Consider the following 21,387-nt stretch of genomic DNA (forward strand, 5'->3'; position numbering starts at 1 on the left):
ATACCTTTAAAAAAGAAAACCAAACCAAGAAGTTTATTTAAACAACAAGTGCTTGTCTTGAAGGGAAAACTATCTAGGATTTCTTTCTTTTTTTAAAATTAATTTTTAATTGGAGTATAGTTGAGTTACGATGTTGTATTAGTTTCTGCTGTACAGCAAAGTGAATCAGTTATACATATATCCACTCTTTTTTAGACTCTTTCCCCATATAGGTCATTACAGAGTATTGAGTAGAGTTCCTTATGCTATACAGTAGCTCCTCATTAGTTATCTATTTTATATATAGTAGTGCGTACATGCCAATCCCAATCCCCCAATTTATCCTACCTCCCCCTTCCCCCTTGGTGATCATAAGTTTGTTTTCTACATCTGTGACTCTATTTCTGTTTTGGAAATAAGTTTATTTGTACTATTTTAGGATTTAGTTCTTTTAGAGTAATTTATCCCTACTTAAAGAGACTACCTTACTTGTGACATCTACATAGAAAAAAGTCATAAAATTGTCCTTGGTTTAACAATGATAAATGAAAAACATTAAAATTCTCCAGCTGAACAAGGTATGCAAGGATTTTTTATATTCCTTTTTTTTGTTAAACAGCGAGAGCAAAATAACTTACTGGCATATAAAGATAAGAGGTGACCAAGCATACCACTAATGGAAAGGGGACATTTTCACAGAACTAGTGTTTTCCCCCATCCCATTTTCATTTGATGTCAATCAAAACATACCATTGGCCATAATTTAGTTTTTAAGAAAGCAACATGGGGGCTTCCCTGGTGGCGCAGTGGTTGAGAGTCTGCCTGCCAATGCAGGGGACACGGGTTCGAGCCCTGGTCTGGGAAGATCCCACATGCCGCGGAGCAACTAAACCCGTGAGCCACAGCTACTGAGCCTGCGCGTCTGGAGCCCGTGCTCCGCAACTGGAAGAGGCCGCGACAGTGAGAGGCCCGCGCACCGCGATGAAAAGTGGCCCCCACTCGCCGCAACTGGAGAAGAGCCCTCGCACAGAAGCGAAGACCCAACGCAGCCAAAAATAAATTTAAAAATAAATAAATAAAAAATAAAGCAATATGCTTCTGCATACACCAGTTACTTTACGTACAATAAAGGAATGGGGAAGAGGAAAATGAAAGACTAGAGAAAACTGTACTGTAGTAGTTAGGATGTGGTGGAACCAAATTGCATTTTTCTAATCGAGAATGTCCTTTTGGTCTGTAGAACAGAGTTCTGGAGTAAAGTAGCAGGTTCCTTTTTTAGTAGACACCTCCTGTCTGTTGCTGGAACACATCAATTGTATCTTCATCCTCCATTTCCAACTGTGTAGGTGAGTCTGTTTCATTGATTGGCTGCCCGTCAAATCGGAATCTGATCTGCCTCATTGACAAACCGTGTCATTCACAATAGACTTTCATTAGTTTACTAAGTGGTGTATGCCTCTTAATCTTAAAGTGCACCACAGAACCATCCTGCCCTGCCACCTTCAAATTAATATGATCATTGTTCTCAGTCCTTCCTTGGTCTTTTTGGCAGCCATGGTGATCTCCGGAGTCTCCTCAGCTGCTGTTTCGCCAGGTCCACACCAAACACGCACACAAGCAGCACCAGGAGCAGCAGAAGAAGCTGCTTACAGCTTTGAGCTTCACTCCTTATTTCTCTTGTGCCCCCAACCTGGGCAAGCTCAGGAGCTCTCTTTTTTGACACTAGCGGGAGATTTAAACCACACAAGCCTCTGCCATAAACGTTCCACGCCAATTTCCTTTCCTTGCTTTTGCAAACAATTTGCAGACTTTCTTGGGACACCTGCCTTGCTTTTCCTAGAAAGCTTCATTGTGTGAGTAATAAAACTTTTCATACCCTCTTGGTGTGTGTGTGGCGTCATCAGTCTCAACATCCCAACCATATTTTGGGTGGGTGGGTGGGTCCATACTATATCTGCCGATTGCAATAGGAATAGATATCACTGTCTTTTTTCACAGATGACACGATCATCTATGTAGAAAATCCAGTGGAACCTCCAAACTCTAGTAGAAATACTAAGTGACTTAAGCAAGGTATCAGGCTACAAGATACAAAAATCAATTGTATTTCTTATATACCAGCAATGAACAACTGGAAATTGAATTTTTAAAAATACCATTTACAATGCATCAAAAACGCTGTAATACCTAGGGGTAAATCTGACAAAATATTTCATTATCTGTACATTAAAAAATATAAAATATTGCTTAGAGGAATTAAAGAAGATATATATTGTGCTCATATTGTGTCTTATGGTTATGAGAGTCACCATTTTAAAGATGTCAATTCTCCCCAATTGATCTATATATTCAATACAATCTCAGTGAAAATTCCAGATAGATTAAAAAAATAAATAAATGGACAAATTCCTTCTAAAACTCTCCTTGGTGTTTGAAATGAAAATTTGTTTTCATACACACGAAAAAATTGTATATGAATGTATGTAGCAGCTTTAGTTATAACAGCCAAAAGTTGGAAACAACCCATATGTCCTTCAATGAATGAATGGCTAAACAAACTGTGGCATATCCACATGGACTTCTACTCAGCATTAAAATGGAATGAATTACTTACATATGTAAAAACACGTATGAATCTCCAGGAAATTATGCTGAGTGAAAAAGTCAATAGTCCAATTACATACTTTATAATTCCATTTACATAACATTCTTGAAGGGGTAAAATTATAGAAATGGAGAACAGATTAGGGTTGCCAGGTCTTAAGGAGGGGGTTAAGAGAAGGAGGGAAGTGGGTATGGCTGTAAAAGGACAACATAAAGTATTCTTGTGATGATGGAAATATCTTGAAAGTATCAATGTCAAGGTTGTGATACAGTGTATAGTATTGCAAGATGTTACCACTGGGGGAAACTGGATAATGGGTATATGGGATTTCCCTGAATTATTTCTTACAACTGCATGAGAATCAAGAATTACTTCAAAATAAAAAGTTAAAATTTTTTAAAAAGCGAGGCCGAAAAGAAAACAAATTCTAAGGTAGTAGACCAAAACCCAACTACATTAAATGTAAATTCACTAAATATGTCAAAGAGTAATATTGTCATTATTTATTTTTAAAATAATATTGTTTAATGAGACATACTTTAAAAATAAAACAGAACAGTTAAAAGCAAAAGGGTAGAAAAAGATAATGCACTAGCCAAAAGAAGGATGGTGAAGCTACAGTAATATCAAAACTGACTAAGACAAAAAGCGATATTATAAAGGGTAGATTCCATAATTTCCTATTGGATCAATCCAACAGGAAGCTATTACAACTCTAAATATGTATCATCCAACAAGAGAGCTTTAAAATATATAAAGCAAAGCTTAACAGAAATAAAAGGAGAAATAGACAAATTTACAAGTATAAAAAATGAAATCAGGAAGCTGAATGGACATAGAACCAACTCTGTTCTCTTCTCATCTTTTAACAAAATAATTAGCAAAAAATAATTCTTACAGTTGACAGAAAAAATATACTGTTGGTAAAGACACATGAGACAAATAAGCAAAACTTATTTAGAGGACATGTTCTCTCTATGCAGCGTTTGGGAGCCTCTTTTCCCTTCCCAGAAAGAAATTCACACTTTTCGGAAACAGTGCCTATTATCATCTAGTGAAAGGAAGGCTGTGAAAGGAAGACTATCTTATTCTGCTTCCTAGAGATAACATAGTTCTTTAGGCTTTGTGTAGCTTCACTGTAAGCTTATGAGCCAGAAGCCTCTTTGATACCTTCAACGACTACAAGTTCCTGATATTTAGCATGCTGTAGTCTACTGTATTCTGTTCTCTTTGCCAACATACTATTGCACAAAAGCATACAGTAGTGTTTTCTTGGATATTTTCTCCATTTTGGTCTCTACTGCAAAATTATTGCAGTGGGTCTTCAACTTTCATTGTCAATTGTTTTTAAATTCTTAAATCAGAGCGGAACTCATATGAAATGTTGAAAAAAGAAATCAGGTCTTTAGGGCAAGAGTGACATATAGTCCGGGTTGCTGGATTCTTAGGTTTTTGCACTTGGTTACTTGTCTACTTTTCAACTTACACTTTTCACTCCTGATGTCGAGGCTACTTTGAATTATTGACATGACCTTTCATTTGATGGCTCAGTGTCTTTGCCTTCTTCAACAACATCTTTCTAGATTACCTGTATCACTTCTGTCCATATAACACACACGGAATGTGGAGTAACACAGTGTAAATAAAAAAAAAAAAAAAGCGTGGGTGTTTCCAGTAATACACAATCACGAATCTCTGTAGTTTTTTTCCATTTAATATTTTGGTGACTCGTGTATTGACTTAACCACGTAAATTTCAATATTGTAACACGTGCCCGTCAGAAAAGCAGAAACACAAAGAACGGACACAGCACATTGTCTCTGAAAAACTGCAGAGTCAGAATCAAGAGGTCACTAGAACAGACGACGCGACCATGGTCACACGAATGGTCGCAAATTCGCACGACCCTAAAGTCACTGGACCTCAGAGTCTCTCGAGCCCATAGACTCCCTACCACAAATTCCACCGCTGAAATCTCCCACACCCGATCACGCAACCGTACTCCTTCTTTTTCTGACTGCCTCCAGGAGCTTGAGGCTCAGGCTGGCCCATCTCGTCTCTTCACGGTGCCCAGACCTTGCCCCACTTTCACCCCACTGAAGTCCAGTCCCAGGTGGAGCCGGGACCAGACGGAACGAAACCGACTCAGCGGTGCTTCCTTCACGGGCCAGGTACCGTAACGCCTAGAACCCGAAGATCCAGACAACTGTAAGGAGGAGGCGACTTTTCGCAGAAAATAGATTTGGGCCGAGAAGGCCTCTGGGAAATGTAGTCCGGGGCAGGAAAACTGCGGACCTTTTCAGATTCGTCTCAGCACCAAGTGGCACTCCCAGGCTCCGAGGGCCGGACTCACTGGAGGCAGCTGCCGCAAAACTCTCAGCTGAGGCCCCTCGGCAGATCTGAGAGCCCCTCAACGCAGCGGTTGGTTATTCCCGCTACTCGTCAACTGGAGGGCCAGTCCCGCCCCGGCGAGCCGCGAGGGGCTCTGGGAAGAGTTATCCTGCGTCTAACGGACCGAGGCTTGTGCTGCCTTCGGCCACAGCCGGCACTGACCTTAATGGATTACCTAACTCGGGCTGCACCGGCTGTGCCACTTGGGCGGCGCTGAGGTGCGGAATTGGGGCCTGTGTCTGCGGGCTCGGTGGTGAGTGCTCGGGAAGCCGCGAGCTCAGAGTCCGGGACTCTTTGTGCTGGGTGGAGTAGGGGCCTGCGGACCACCCGGTGCCTGTGTTGTTGGAGGAGGACGCCGGGCAGGGCTTTGCCCGTGCGGGTGGTTCCCTGAGGCCGTGGGAGTGACGTGTGAAGGACTGTGAGCGTGTGGCTTGATAGGACTTTATTTGCCAGACATTTGTCTGTGACTGATGTGGCCGTGGAGTCGTGTGTGCAGGCGGAGTTTGTGGATGTGCTTTTTTCCTTTTCTGTTTCACTATGAACGTGCCTGCAAACCACGATAAAAGGCAGAGTTCGGTTGTGTGTGTAGATTTGTGAGACTGTTTGTACCAGTGCTTCATTTCTTTGGAGATGGTAATCGTAAATATGTTTTTCTATGAGATATCAATAGCCCCAACACGTTGTTTCAGTATTTATTTAAAATTTTATTTCTGTGTATTGGCCACGTTGTTTTGTGTGCTTAGTAACAATGCGCCTTGCCCCTCACTCCCTCCCCCAAATCACAAAATAAAGAAAAGCTCCAAGAAAGCAAAAAGCATTCATACTTCTACCAGCCACTATCAAAATTTATTTCCCATCTTTTCACCCCTCCCTCTGTGAATACATACATAAGCATTCGTATATTATAAAATTGGAATCACGCTATACATACAGTTCTGTAATCTACGTATGCCATTTAACAATGTGCAGTTAATATTTTTCCATTTAAACAATTACACATCTATGTCATCATTCAAAAGTTTCTTTATGGTATACATTTTAATGCATTTACTCCTGTTGATGGGTAATTTGGTTCTTTTCAACTTCTTGCCATTATAAAGAATGGGTTTATCAGCAACTATTTGGCATGTTATGATGCACTTTCCTAATTTTTTTTTGGTGGGGGGCAGGCTCTTAGAAGTGGGACTGATAGGTTGAGATATATGTGCTTATTAAAGACTCCCTAATTCTATCCAGTTATTCTCTTGTAAGGTTCCAATAATCTACAGTATTATTGGCATAGTATAAGATTGCCTATATTCATACACCCTTGATAACAATGGTTATCGTTAGTATTAGTAATCTTTGTTAACCTCATAGATGTAAAATAATTTCTTTAATTTGCAGTTATTTGATTACTACTGAAGTCAACCATTTAAAAATCTTTTTTTGTGTGAATTAGGTGTTTTTCTAAAGCAGTGTTCTATTTTCAAATTTCTTTTCCAGGTTCTTCAGGTACTGAGGATTCATTCATTCATCCACTCACCATTTATTGAATGCTGCGTGTGACAGGAATAATTATAGATACTTGGGATATAGCATTGAACAAAGGAGACAAACTCTCTGCTATCATGGTACTTACATTGTTGTGGGCCAGATAATAAATGAGGTAAGTTAAATATAACATACATTAAATAGTGAAACATTCTAAGAGAAGAAGTAAAGCAGGAGGATATATAGAATCAGGGATGAGACTTGGAGTTTTAGATGGGGTAGTTAAGAATGCATCCTGAAAATGTAATAACAAAGATATGAAGGAAATAAAGGTGCTAGTTATGCACATAATTAAGGGAAGAGGGAACAACAGTTAGAAAAGCCCTGAGGTGGGAATATGCCTGTTACAAAGAGGCTGGTGTGGCTGAAATAGAGCAAATGAGAGAAGAAAAGTAATTGGAGGGAAGGAGGGCAGATCAGATTGGGCCTTATGGGCCATGTTAAGGATCTTGGCTTTTTACTGTGAATGAGATGGGAAGCTATTGGAGAGTTTTGAACATGCAAGTGATATTATCTCCTTACGACTTAAGAGGATTGCCTTGGTTACTCTGATGAGAGAATTATGAGAAGAAGAATAGGGGAAGAGGGCAGGGACAAGGGCAGAAGCAGAGAGACCAATTAGGAAACTATTGCATTAATCTAGGGAAAAGATGTTGGTGACCTGGACCAGAGTAGTAAAACTGGTGAGAAGTAGTCGTGTACTGGATATAATTTAAAGGTAAAGCTGACATAATTTGCTGATAGAACTGATGTGGAGTGTAAGTGTGACAAGATGACACAATATTTTTTAATCTGAGCAACTTGAAGAATGGAGTTATCATTAACTGAGAAGGGAAAGAAGGTAGGAAGAACCTGGGGCATAGAGAGATAGTGAGATTTCAGTTTGGAATATTGTATCTGAAGTATGAGATGCCCATTGGACATTCAGGTGGAAATATTACGTTGGCAGTGGGATATACAAGTCTGAAGTTCAAAAGAAAGATCTGAGACCTAGGTTGGAGACATACATTTGGGGATTATCAGCATATAGGTGATATTTAAAGAGATCACTTAGAGGGTAGGGTAGATGGAAAATGATAGAGGTAAAGGACTTATCTCTGGGTCACTTCAACATGAGAAAGTCTGGAAAATGAGGAGGAAGCAGCAAAAAAGACTGAAAGGGACTAGCTAGAATGGTTGGGAGAAAACCCCAGTTATGGTGCTTATTGCTACTGACATGGTCATTGTTTCTAGGCTTTTTGTTTTGGTGGGCAGAGCTAGGAAATATATTCTTGTAGTTTTTTTTAGTAGCTTGATTCACATACCATACATTTTACCCTTTAAAGTGTACAACGGAATGTTTTTGAAAAAAATCCACGGGGTTGTGCACCCATCACCATCGTGTAATTTTACATCATTTTTGTCCTCCCTGAAAGAATTATCGTACCCATTAGCAGTCAATCTCATATTCTCCTCCTTCCTCCCAGTCTAATGAACCACTAATCTGATTTATGCCTCGGTGAATTTGTCTATTCAGACATTTCATATAAATGAAATTGTACAATATGTGGTCTTTTGTGACTGGCTTCTTTCACGTGATATGTTTTCAATGTTTATTAATGTTGTAGCTGGAAATATACTCTCAGCAGAGTAGACCCCATGAGTTCGTACTGCTATTTGCAATCAAAAAAATTTAGAATTATGAGTTTCTACTTTGGTTTCATTTTTGTGTCTTTTATTTATTAATCCATCCATCTGTAGATGTGTATATGTATGTATAAATAAGATAGTTCAGAGCAATATTATTAGTACTTAAAATATTCCTACTGCAAATAATTTAATGTTTCTTTATAGATCTATTTGCTTTGGGGTTGTCTCTCTAGGGACGTATAACCCAATTATTGTGCTTTAAAGTAACTAGAACTAATTTCTCTGTGTGTGGTTAAGCCACAAATGTAACATATGAGTAGGTTCATTTGTTTCATTCTGCTTTTGATTTTTAGGTATAGCTTATGGGTTTTTTTGGTTGTTGTTTTAATTTAATTTAATTTAATTAATTATTTTAGCTTTTGTTTTAACATTTGTTTTAATTTTGTTTTATAATCATGTAAGACATTTACATGGTTGGAAAGTCAAATATACAAAACAAAGTATTTTAAAGTATATACAAAACAAACACACAAAACAAAGAGAAGTCTTGTATTGTTTGCAAACAGGGAGCATGATGCCTCCAGCTTTGTTATTCCTTCTCAAGATTGCTGTGGCAATTTGGGGTCATTTGTGGGTCCATACAAATTTTAGGATTGTTTGTTCTATTTCTGTGAAAAATTCCATTGGAATTTTGATAGAAATTGCATTGAATCTATACCTTGCTTTGGGTAGTATGAACATTTTAGCAATATCAATTCTTCCAATCCATGAACACGGAATTTCTTTCCATTTATTTGTGTCTTTTTCAATTTCTTTCATCAGTGTCCTATAGTTTTCATTGTGTAGTCTTTCACCTGCTTGGTTGAGCTTATTCCTAGGTATTTTATTCTTTTTGATGCAATTGTGAATGGAATTGTTTTCTTAATTTTTCTTTCTGATAGTTCATTATTAGTGCATAGAAATGCAGCAATTTCTGTATATTAATTTTGTATCCTGCAACATTACTGAATTCATTTATAAGTTCTAACAGTTATTTGGCAGTCTTTAGGGTTTTCTATGTATAATATCATGTCATCTGCAAATAATGAAAGTTTCACTTCTTCCTTTCCATTTGGATGCCTTTTATTTCTTTTTCTTGCCTAATTGCTCTGGCTAGGACTTCCAGTACTATGTTGAACAAAAATAGCGAGAATGGGCATCCTGTCTTGTTCCTGGTCTTAGAGGAAAAGCTCTTAGCTTCACACCATTAACTATGGTGTTAGCTCTGAGCGTGTCATATATATCATTTATTATGTGAGGTACATTTCCTCTATACCCACTTTGTTGAGAGTTTTTGTCAAAAATGGATGTTGAATCTTGTCAAATACTTTTCCTTCATCTATTGAGATGATCATATGGATTTTTATCATTCATTTTGCTAATGTGGTGTATCACATTTGTTGATTTGTGGTTATTGAACCATCCTTGCATCCCTAGAATATATCCCACTTTATTGAGGTGTTTGATTCTTTTTTTAAAAAATTTTTAAAAATAAATTCGTTTTATTTTTGGCTGCGTTGGGTCTTCGTGGTTGCACATGGGCTTTCTCTAGTTGTGGCGAGTGGAAGCTACTCTTCATTGTGGTGCGCAGGCTTCTCATTGCAGTGGCTTCTCCTGTTGCGGAGTGCGGGCTCTAGGCGCACGGGCTTCAGTAGTTGTGGCTTGTGGGCTCTAGAGCGCAGGCTCAGTAGTTGTGGTGCATGGGTTTAGTTGCTCTGCGGCATGTGGGATCTTCCTGGACCAGGGATTGAACCCGTGTCCCCTGCACTGGCAGGCGGATTCTTAACCACTGCGCCACCAGGGAAGCCCTGAGGTGTTTGATCTTAATGTATGTTGAGTTCATGTTTGCTAATATTTTGTTGAGGATTTTTCATCTGTGTTCATTGTCTTTTCTTGTGGTATACTTGTCTGGTTTTGGTATCAGGGTAATGCTGGACTTGTGAAATGAGTTTGGAAGTGTTTTCTCCTCTTCTAATTTTTGGGAGAGTTTTAGAAGGATTGGTATTAATTTTTCTTTGCATGTTTGGTAGAATTCACCAGTACAGCCATCTGGTTCTGGATTTTTGTTTGCTGGGAGGTTCTAAATTACTGATTCAACCTCCTTATTAGTAATTGGTCTGTTCAGATTTTTTGTTTCTTCATAATTCAGTCTTGGATGGTTGTATGTCTCTAGGAATTTATCCATTTCTTCTAGGTTGTCCAATTTTTTGGCGTATAATTGTTTGTAATAGTCACTTATCTTTTGTATTGTATTTCTGTGGTATCAGTTGTAACATCTCCTCTTTTGTTTCTGATTTTGTTTGAGTCCTCTCTCTTTTTACTTGGTGAGTCTAGCTAAAGGTTTGTCCATTTTGTTTATCTTGTCACAGAATCAGTTCTTGGTTTCATTGATCTTTTCTCTTGTCTTTTTAGTCTCTATTTCATTTTTTTCTGCCCTAATTCTTGTTATTTCCTTCCTTCAACTAAGTTTGGGCTTCTTTTATTCTTCTTTTCTAGTTCCTCGAGGTTTAAAGTTAGATTGTTTATTTGACATTTTTCTTGGTTTTTGAAATAGGCATTTGTTGCTATGACTTCCTTCTTAGAACTGTTTTTGTTGCATTCCTTAAGTTCTGGTGTATTGTACTTCCATTTTTACTTGTCTCAAGACATTTTTGATTTTGCTTTTGATTTCTTTGTTCCCATTGGTTATTCAGTAGCATGTTGTTTCGTCTCTACATATTTCTGAATTTTCCAGTTTTCTTCTGGTAATTGACTTCGTTTCATACCATGTGGTTGGGAAAGATGCTGGATATTATTTCAGTCTTCTTAAATTTGTTAAGACTTGTTTTGTGGCCTGTCATATCCTAGAGAATGTCCCATGTGCACCTGAGAAGAAGGTGTATTCAGGTGCTTTTGGATGGAATTTCTGTATATATGTTAAGTCTATCTGGTCTAATGTGTTGTTTAAGGCCAATGTTTCCTTATTGATTTTCTGTCAGAACGATTTATCCATTGTCTTATTGTATTGCTGCCTATTTCTCCCTTTAGATCTGTTAATATTTGCTTCATATATTTAGGTGCTCTTATGTTGTGTGCATATATATTTACAAATGTTTATCCTCTTGTTGGATTGACCCCTTTATCATTATGTAATGCCCTTCTTTGTCTCTTATGGCAGTCTTTGTTTTAAAGTCTGTTTTGTCTGATATAAGTATAGCTATCCCAACTTTCTTTTGGTTTCCATTTGCATGGAATATCATCATGGAAAAAGATGGACCCTTCAGTCTGTGTGTGTTCTTACAACTGATGTGAATCTCTTATAGGTAGCATATTGATGGGTCTTGTTTTTTTTATCCATTCATCCATTCTGTGTCTTTTGATCAGAGAATTTAATCCATTTACATTTAAAGTAATTATTGATAGGTATGTATTTATTGCCATTTTGTTAATTGGTTTTTGGCTGTTTTGTAGTTCCTCTGTTCCTTTCTTCTCCTTTTGCTCTCTTTCTTTGTGGTTTGATGGCTTTCTTTATTGGTATGCTTAGATTCATTTCTCACTATCTTTTGTTATCTACTGCAAATTTTTGGTTAATGGTTACCATGAGACAGACATAAACCCACTTATATTTATAATGGTCTAATTTAAGTTGATAATAATCAAAGTTTGAATGCATTCTAAAGCTCTACATTTCTATCCCTGCCCCCCCCCATCATTTTAAAAAATATCAAATGCTTCACAAATTTGCATGTCATCCTTGTACAGAGGCCATGCTATTCATCTCTGTATCATTCCAATTTTTGTATATATGCTGCTGAAGTGAGCACTGGGAAGTTTCTGTTGACCTGTCTTCAAGTTCACTGATTTTTTCCTCAGTCATGTTGAGTCTACTGATGAGTCCATTGAAGGCATTCTTTTTTTTTCTTTTTAGAATTCCATCAGCACTAAGCAATTTTAATTAAAAAAAAATGATCTCAGACTAATTTCAAACTCACAGAAAATTTGCAAGTACAGTACAGAAAAACTCTCTTATTGCCTTCACCCAGATTCACCAACTTGTGATATCTCTCTCTGTCTTTCTTTCACACACACACACACACACACACACACACACACACAATGAGTCTTTTTCTCAACCATTTGACCACAAGCTTCAGACCTGATCCTTCATCCCCTAAATACTCCAGTGTGTATTTCCCTAAACAAGGACCTCCCAATAAGTCAGGAAATCAACATTGATACAACATTGCCATTTAGAGAACCTGTTCAAATTTTAATTTTGCCAGTTGTCCCAAAAATGTCTTTTTCTTCATACTTTAAAAAATATATATATTTATTTATTTTTATTTGGTTGTGCCGGGTCTTGTTGTGGCTGGTGGGCTCTTTAGTTGCAGCTGGCAGGCTCCTTAGTTGTGGCTCGCCGTCTCCTTAGTTGCGGCACGTGGGCTCCTTAGTTGTGGCATGCGAACTCTTAGTTGTGGCATGCATGTGGGATCTAGTTCCCTGACCAGGGATTGAACGTGGGCCCCCTGCATTGGGATCATGGGGTCTTAACCACTGCACCACCAGGGAAGTCCCCCCAAAATGTCTTTTTTAGTTTTCAGGTACAGGATTCCTTCATACATTGCATTTGGTTGTCATGTCTCTTTGGCCTCCTCCAACCTGGAACAGTTCCTCAGTCATTCTGTCTATCATGTCCTTGAGAATTTAAAAGAATACAGGCTTTATATTCTGTAGGCTGGCACTCAACTTGATTCCATTGGATGTTTCTTCATGCCTAGACTCAGGCATGTATTCCTGACAAACTTTGATTTTCTCATTATGTCATTCTGTCCCATCACTGGTGATGTTAACCTTGAACATCTAGTCATGTTGATGTCTTCACTGTAAAGTTCTATTTTTCTTTTTAACTGTTGGAAAATGTTCCAGTATGGTGCTAAAATCCTGTTCCTCATTGAAACTTTACCCATTCTTAGCCTCCATTGACAGCTTCAGTCTGAACCACTATCCAGCTGGTAAGTGGTTTTATGTTTATATTATTCCTTTTACATTTATTGGTTGGCATTATAGTGCAAAGGAAGAGCTTTTCTTTCTCCCTACTGGTTTATATCCCGTTGAGCTCATGGATTCTTATTTTATTCAGTAGGTTATAATTTATTACTGTAAATATTTATTTTCATGCTCAAATTGCCCCTAATTTGGCCAGTGGGAGCCTCTTTGAGCCTGTTGCTTTATCTTTTTAACATGGCCCTATCAGTTTTTGAGCACTTCCTTAATTTCTGGCACAAGATGTTCTAGGTTCATCTTGTAGTTTTCCCACTCCAGCCCTAAAATCAGATATTTCTTCAGACAGTCTTGGTTCCTCTTCTTTTTTCCCATATAAATATTTTTTGGAAAATTCTGGACTTTTATTGTTGTTGAAGTATAGTTGATTTACCATATTATGTTAGTTTCAAGTGTACAGCAGAGTGATTTGGTTATCAGCAGAGTGATTTGGTTATACATATATATATTCTTTTTTTGATACTTTACATTATAGTTTATTACAAGATATTGAATATAGTCCCCTGTGCTATGCAGTAAATCCTTGTTGTTTATTTTATATGCATCTGTTAATCCCATACTCTCAATTTATTCCTCCCTTGCTTCCTCTCCCCTTTAGTAACCATAAGTTTGTTTTCTATGTCTGTGAGTCTGTTTTCTGTTTTGTATATAGATTCATTTGTACTATTTTTTAGATTCCACATGTAAGTGATATATTTGTCTTTGTCTGACTTCACTTAGTATGATAATCTCCAGGTCCATCCATGTTTTTGCAAATGGCAAATTTGCAAATTATTTCATTCTTTTTTTATGACTGAATAATATTCCACTGTATATATATATATTATATATATATTATATATATGTCCACCACATCTTTTTTTTTTTATTAACATCTTTATTGAAGTATAATTGCCTTACAATGGTGTGTTAGCTTCTGCTTTATAACAAAGTGAATCAGTTATACATATACAATATGTTCCCATTTCTCTTCCCTCTTGCATCTCCCTCCCTCCCACCCTCCCCATCCCACCCCTCTAGGTGGTCACAAAGCACCGAGCTGATCTCCCTGTGCTATGCGGCTGCTTCCCACTAGTTATCTATTTTACATTTGGTAGTGTATATATGTCCATGACACTCTCTTACCCTGTCACATCTCACCCCACCCCCTCCCCATATCCTCAAGTCCATTCTCTAGTAGGTCTGTGTCTTTATTCCCGTCTTGGCACTAGGTTCTTCATGGCCTTTTTTTTTTTTTTTCCCTTAGATTCCGTATATATGTGTTAGCATACTGTATTTGTTTTTCTCTTTCTGACTTACTTCACTCTGTATGACAGACTCTAACTCCATCCACCTCATTACAAATACCTCCATTTCATTTCTTTTTATGGCTGAGTAATATTCCATTGTATATATGTGCCACATCTTCTGTATCCTTTCATCCGATGATGGACACTTAGGTTGCTTCCATGTCCTGGCTATTGTAAATAGAGCTGCAATGAACATTTTGGTACATGACTCTTTTTGAACTATGGTTTTCTCAGGGTATATGCCCAGTAGTGGGATTGCTGGGTCGTATGGTAGTTCTATTTGTAGTTTTTTAAGGAACCTCCATACTGTTCTCCATAGTGGCTGTATCAATTTACATTCCCACCAACAGTGCAAGAGTGTTCCCTTTCCTCCACACCCTCTCCAGCATTTATTGTTTCTAGATTTTTTGATGATGGCCATTCTGACCGGTGTGAGATGATATCTCATTGTAGTTTTGATTTGCATTTCTCTAATGATTAATGATGTTGAGCATTCTTTCATGTGTCTGTAGGCCATCTGTATATCTTCTTTGGAGAAATGTCTATTTAGGTCTTCTGCCCATTTTTGGATTGGGTTGTTCGTTTTTTTGTTATTGAGCTGCATGAGCTGCTTGTAAATCTTGGAGATTAAACCTTTGTCAGTTGCTTCATTTGCAAATATTTTCTCCCATTCTGATGGTTGTCTTTTGGTCTTGTTTATGGTTTCCTTTGCTGTGCAAAAGCTTTTAAGTTTCATTAGGTCCCATTTGTTTATTTGTGTTCTTATTTCCATTTCTCTGGGAGCTGGGTCAAAAAGAATCTTGCTGTGATGTATGTCATAGAGTGTTCTGCCTATGTTTTCCTCTAAGAGTTTGATAGTGTCTGGCCTTAAACTTAGGTCTTTAATCCATTTTGAGTTTATTTTTGTGCATGGTGTCAGGGAGTGTTCTAATTTCATACTTTTACATGTACCTGTCCAATTTTCCCAGCACCACTTATTGAAGAGGCTGTCTTTTCTCCACTGTATATGCTTGCCTCCTTTATCAAAGATAAGGTGACCATATGTGTGTGGGTTTATCTCTGGGCTTTCTATCCTGTTCCATTGATCTATATTTCTGTTTTTGTGCCAGTACCAAACTGTCTTGATTACTGAAGCTTTGTAATATAGTCTGAAGTCAGGGAGCCTGATTCCCCCAGCTCCATTTTTCGTTCTCAAGATTGCTTTGGCTATTCGGGGTCTTTTGTGTTTCCATACAAATTGTGAAATTTTTTGTTCTAGTTCTGTGAAAAATGCCAGTGGTAGTTTGATATGGATTGCATTAAATCTGTAGATTGCTTTGGGTAGTAGAGTCATTTTCGCAATGTTGATTCTTCCAATCCAGGAACATGGTATATCTCTCCATCTATTTGTATCATCTTTAATTTCTTTCATCAGTGTCTTATAATTTTCTGCATACAGGTCTTTTGTCTCCTTAGGTAGGTTTATTCCTAGATATTTTATTCTTTTTGTTGCAATGGTAAATGGGAGTGTTTTCTTAATTTCACTTTCAGATTTTTTGTCATTAGTGTATAGAAATGCAAGAGATTTCTGTGCATTAATTTTGTATCCTGCTACTTTACCAAATTCATTGATTAGCTCTAGGAGTTTTCTGGTAGCATCTTTAGGATTCTCTATGTATAGTATCATGTCATCTGCAAATAGTGACAGCTTTACTTCTTCTTTTCCGATTTGGATTCCTTTTATTTCTTTGTCTTCTCTGATTGCTATGGCTAACACTTCCAAAACTATGTTGAATAATAGTGGTGAGAGTGGGCAACCTTGTCTTGTTCCTGATCTTAGTGGAAATGGTTTCAGTTTTTCACCATTGAGGACAATGTTGGCTGTGGGTTTGTCATATATGGCCTTTATTATGTTGAGGAAAGTTCCCTCTATGCCTACTTTCTGCAGGGCTTTTATCATAAATGGGTGTTGAATTTTGTCGAAAGCTTTCTCTGCATCTATTGAGATGATCATATGGTTTTTCTCCTTCAATTTGTTAATATGATGTATCACATTGATTGATTTGCGTATATTGAAGAATCCTTGCATTCCTGGGATAAACCCCACTTGATCATGGTGTATGATCCTTTTAATGTGCTGTTGGATTCTGTTTGCTAGTATTTTGTTGAGGATTTTTGCATCTGTGTTCATCAGTGATATTGGCCTATAGTTTTCTTTCTTTGTGACATCTTTGTCTGGTTTTGGTATCAGGGTGATGGTGGCCTTGTAGAATGAGTTTGGGAGTGTTCCTCCCTCTGCAATATTTTGGAAGAGTTTGAGAAGGATAGGTGTTAGCTCTTCTCTAAATGTTTGATAGAATTCACCTGTGAAGCCATCTGGTCCTGGGCTTTTGTTTGTTGGAAGGTTTTTAATCACAGTTTCAATTTCAGTGCTTGTGATTGGTCTGTTCATATTTTCTATTTCTTCCTGGTTCAGTCTCGGCAGTTTGTGCATTTCTAAGAATCTGTCCATTTCTTCCAGGTTGTCCATTTTATTGGCATAGAGTTGCTTGTAGTAATCTCTCATGATCTTTTGTATTTCTGCAGTGTCAGTGGTTACTTCTCCTTTTTCATTTCTAATTCTATTGATCTGAGTCTTCTCCCTTTTTCTCTTGATGAGTCTGGCTAATGGTTTATCAATTTTGTTTATCTTCTCAAAGAACCAGCTTTTAGTTTCATTGATTTTTGCTATTGTTTCCTTCATTTCTTTTTCATTTATTTCTGACCTGATCTTTATAATTTCTTTCCTTCTGCTGGATTTGGGGTTTTTTGTTCTTCTTTCTCTAATTGCTTTAGGTGCAAGGTTAGGTTGTTTATTCGAGATGTTTCCTGTTTCTTGAGGTAGGCTTGTATTGCTATAAACTTCCCTCTTAGCACTGCTTTTGCTGCGTCCCATAGGTTTTGGGTCGTCGTATCTCCATTGTCATTTGTTTCTAGGTATTTTTTGATTTCCCCTTTGATTTCTTCAGTAATCACTTCGTTATTAAGTAATGTATTGTGTAGCCTCCATGTGTTTGTATTTTTTACAGATCTTTTCCTGTAATTGATATCTAGTCTCATAGTGTTGTGGTCGGAAGAGATACTTGATACGATTTCAATTTTCTTAAATTTACCAAGGCTTGATTTGCACCACATCTTCTTTATCCATTCATCTGCTGATGGACATTTAGGTTGCTTCCATGTCTTGGGTATTGTAAATAGTGTGGCACTGTGAACAATGGGGTGCATATATCTTTTTGAATTAGAGTTTTTGTCTTTTCAGGATATATGCCCAAGAGTGGGATTGCTGGATAATATGGTAACTCTACTTTTAGTTTTTTTTTTTTTTAACATGGTTGAGTTCTTTTTTTTAACATCTTTATTGGAGTATAATTGCTTTACAATGATGTGTTAGTTTCTGCTTTGTAACAAAGTGAATCAGCTATACATATACATATATCCCCATATCTCCTCCCTCTTGCATCTCCCTCCCACCTTCCCTATCCCTTTGTGGTCACAAAGCACCGAGCTGATCTCCCTGCGCTATGTGGCTGCTTCCCACTAGCTAGCTATTTTACATTTGGTAGTGTATATATGTCCATGCCACTCTCTCACTTCATCCCAGCTTACCCTTCCCCCTCCCCACATCCTCAAGTCCATTCTCTACGTCTGCGTCTTTATTCCTGTACTGCCCCTAGGTTATCCAGAACCATTTTTTTTTTTAGATTCCATATATATGTGTTAGCATACAGTATTTGTTTTTCTCTTTCTGACTTACTTCACTCTGTATGACAGACTCTAGGCCCATCCACCTCACTACAAATAACTCAATTTCCTTTCTTTTTATGGCTGAGTAATTTTCCATTGTGTATATGTGCCACATCTTCTCTATCCATTCATCTGTCGATGGACACTTAGGTTGCTTCCATGTCCTGGCTATTGTAAATAGTGCTGCAGTGAACATTGTGGTATATGTCTCTTTTTGAATTATGGTTTTTCAGGGTATATGCCCAGTAGTGGGATTGCTGGGTCGTATGGTAGTTCTATTTTTAGTTTTTTAAGGAACCTCCATACTGTTCTCCATAGTGGCTGTATCAATTTACGTTCCCACCAACAGTGTAAGAGGGTTCCCTTTTCTCCACACCCTCTCCAGCATTTATTGTTTGTAGATTTTTTGATGATAGCCATTCTGACTGATGTGAGGTGATACCTCATTGTAGTTTTGATTTGCATTTCTCTAATAATTAGTGATGTTGAGCATCTTTTCATGTGATTTTTGGCCATCTGTATGTCTTCTCTGGAGAAATGTCTATTTAGATCTTCTGCCCATTTTTTGATTAGGTTGTTTGTTTTTTTGACAAAGAGCTGCATGAGATGTTTGTATATTTTGGAGATTAACCCCTTGTCAGTTGCTTCGTTTGCAAATATGTTCTCCCAGTCTGTGGGCTTTTTATTTTGTTGATAGTTTCCTTTGCTATGCAAAAGCTTATAAGTTTGATTAGGTCCCACTTGTTTATTTTTGCTTTTATTTCTATTGCCTTGGGAGACTGACGTAAGAAAACATTGCTGTGATTTATGTCAGAGAATGTTTTGCCTATGTTCTCTTCTAGGAGTTTTATGGTGTCATGTCACATTTAAGTCTTTAAGCCATTTTGAGTTTATTTTTGTACATGGTGTGAGGGAGTGTTCTAGCTTCATTGATTTACATGTGGCTGTCCGCCTTTCCCAGCACCACTTGCTGAAGAGACTGTCTTGTCTTCATTGTATATTCTTGCCTCCTTTGTCAAAGATTAATTGACTGTAGGTGTGTGGGTTTATTTCTGGGCTCTTTATTCTGTTCCATTGATTTATATGTCTGTTTTTGTGCCAGTAGCATGCTGTTTTGATTACTGTAGCTTTGTAATATTGTCTGAAGTCTGGGAGGGTTATGCCTCCTGCTTTGTTCTTTTTCCTCAGGATTGCTTTGGCAATTCTGGGTCTTTTGTGGTTCCATGTAAATTTTAGGATTATTTGTTCTAGTTCTGTGAAAAATGTCTTGGGTAATTTGACAGGGATCACATTAACTCTGGAGATTGCTGTGGGTACTATGGCCATTTAAACCATGTTAATTCTTCCAATCCAAGAACATGGGATATCTTTCCATTTCCTTGAATCTTCTTCAGTTTCCTTTATCAATGTTTTATAGTTCTCAGCATATAAATCTTTTACCTCCTTGGTTAGGTTTATTCCTAGGTGGGTTTTTTTTGGGTGTGATTTTAAATGGGATTTTTTTTTTTAATTTTCTCTTTCTGATATTTCTTTGTTAGTGTAAAGAAATGCAACACATTTCTTTATATTAATCTTGTATCCTGCTACCTTGCTGAATTCATTTATAAGTTCTAATAGTTTTTTGTGTGGAGTCTTTAGGGTTTTCTATATAGAGTATCATGTCATCTACATATAATGACAATTCTACCTCTTCCTGAATGCCTTCGTTTCTGTTAGTGTATTTTTTTAAATTAATTTTTATTGGAGTATAGTTGCTTTACAATGTTGTGTTAGTTTCTGCTGTACAGCAGAGTGAATCAGCTATATGTATACATATAATCCCTCTTTTTTGGATTTCCTTCCCATTTAGGTCACCTCTGTTAATATATTTCTGATTGCTAGCATTCCTTTTGATTCTTTCTTATAGTGTCTATTTCTATAGTGTCTATAGAAATAGTGTCTATTTCTCTCCTTACATTATCTCTTTTCCTAATTTGTTCATTAGAGCCCTGAACATGTTAGTCATAGTTATTTTAAATGCACTGCACAAACTTTTACTGTACCCTTTGAAATGTAAATTATTGTGCTAGGCCATAAAGAAGCCAAATAAGTAGTCCCTGCCATAAGTGATTCACAGTCCTAGGGAGAGAGACGAATCAGCAAATGCTATGGCAGAATGATAAATGCCACATGTTGGGCAAGCTCATGGGATGTAGGAATAAGATAGATCCAATAGAGGGGTATCCTGATCAAGGGATAAAGTAGTTTTTTTGTTTGTTTGTTTGTTTTTTGTTTTTTGCCATGCCGCATGGCTTGCAGGATCTTAGTTCCTCAACCAGGGATCGAACCTGGGCCCACAGCAGTGAGGGTGCCAAGTCCTAACCACTGCACTGCCAGGGAATTCCCTGGATAAAGTAGTTCTTAATTTGACTTAAGGACAAGAAGGCATTGGTCAAGTGAAGGATGCAGCTGATCAGCAATCAGGGAATGGTTTCTATGTAGGGGGAAATGATATGCAGTGGCTTTTAAGGGAGTGAGTGCACTGTGTTTTTTTTAAAAAGCACATAACCATAACTTGTGCCCCCCTCCCATGTGATTTTTGGTGGTGGAAAGAAAATACTCATCCACGATGGAGCCATTTCCCCAGTATGTAAGTTAGCTCAAACTATCTAGAGAATTGCTTTGGGAAATGCAGCCGGGGTGGGGCTCTCAATGATTTTGGAGTTTTTGGCAAAATTTGGATTCAAGCAGGCAGAGATGATGATAATGACGATGATGATGATACAGATGCCCAAGCTGTTACTGTTTTTTAACTGTAACTGAGCTCATTTCAGGAGGGAAGTATGCATAGTAGTTCAGAAACTGAAAAAATGGATATACCTCAAGTAAGTTCTTTACAAAGGGACAAGAAAAATAACATTTGGTATGAATAGAACATCTAATATGAGAATTTGTTTTTAAAGTATTTCTCCAGTCAGTCCACTTTGAATTCCTCCAAATTTATTCTTTTTTCCCTGACGCCTTGCCAATCACTACTGCTTTGCCTGTAACACTTCCCCGCAGCAACTCCAACATAGCTAATTTACTTAACATTAAGATACCATCTTAATCCTAACTTCATGTGGGAGGTATTTTGGG

General features: G+C 37.6%; 1 protein-coding gene across 6 annotated transcripts in view; it reads left to right on the plus strand.

Annotated features, from left to right (window-relative positions):
• The first annotated feature begins 86 nt into the window (after window positions 1–86).
• The window catches only part of ZNF569 (zinc finger protein 569), a 69,598-nt gene continuing 48,297 nt past the window's right edge, over window positions 87–21,387 (plus strand). For 5 of the 6 annotated variants that reach the window (XM_082439304.1, XM_082439307.1, XM_082439309.1 and 2 more), the window contains exons 1-2: window positions 87–5,228; window positions 6,461–6,623. In XM_082439304.1, the coding sequence (XP_082295430.1) occupies window positions 6,619–6,623 (5 nt within the window). In that variant the 5' untranslated portion in view covers window positions 87–5,228; window positions 6,461–6,618. The remainder of the gene's footprint in view (window positions 5,229–6,460; window positions 6,624–21,387) is intronic. The other variant, XM_082439305.1, reaches the window with a different exon arrangement.

This window comes from Balaenoptera physalus (genome assembly GCF_965194825.1).
Source record: "Balaenoptera physalus genome assembly, chromosome: 19".
NCBI classification, from domain to species: Eukaryota; Metazoa; Chordata; class Mammalia; order Artiodactyla; family Balaenopteridae; genus Balaenoptera; species Balaenoptera physalus.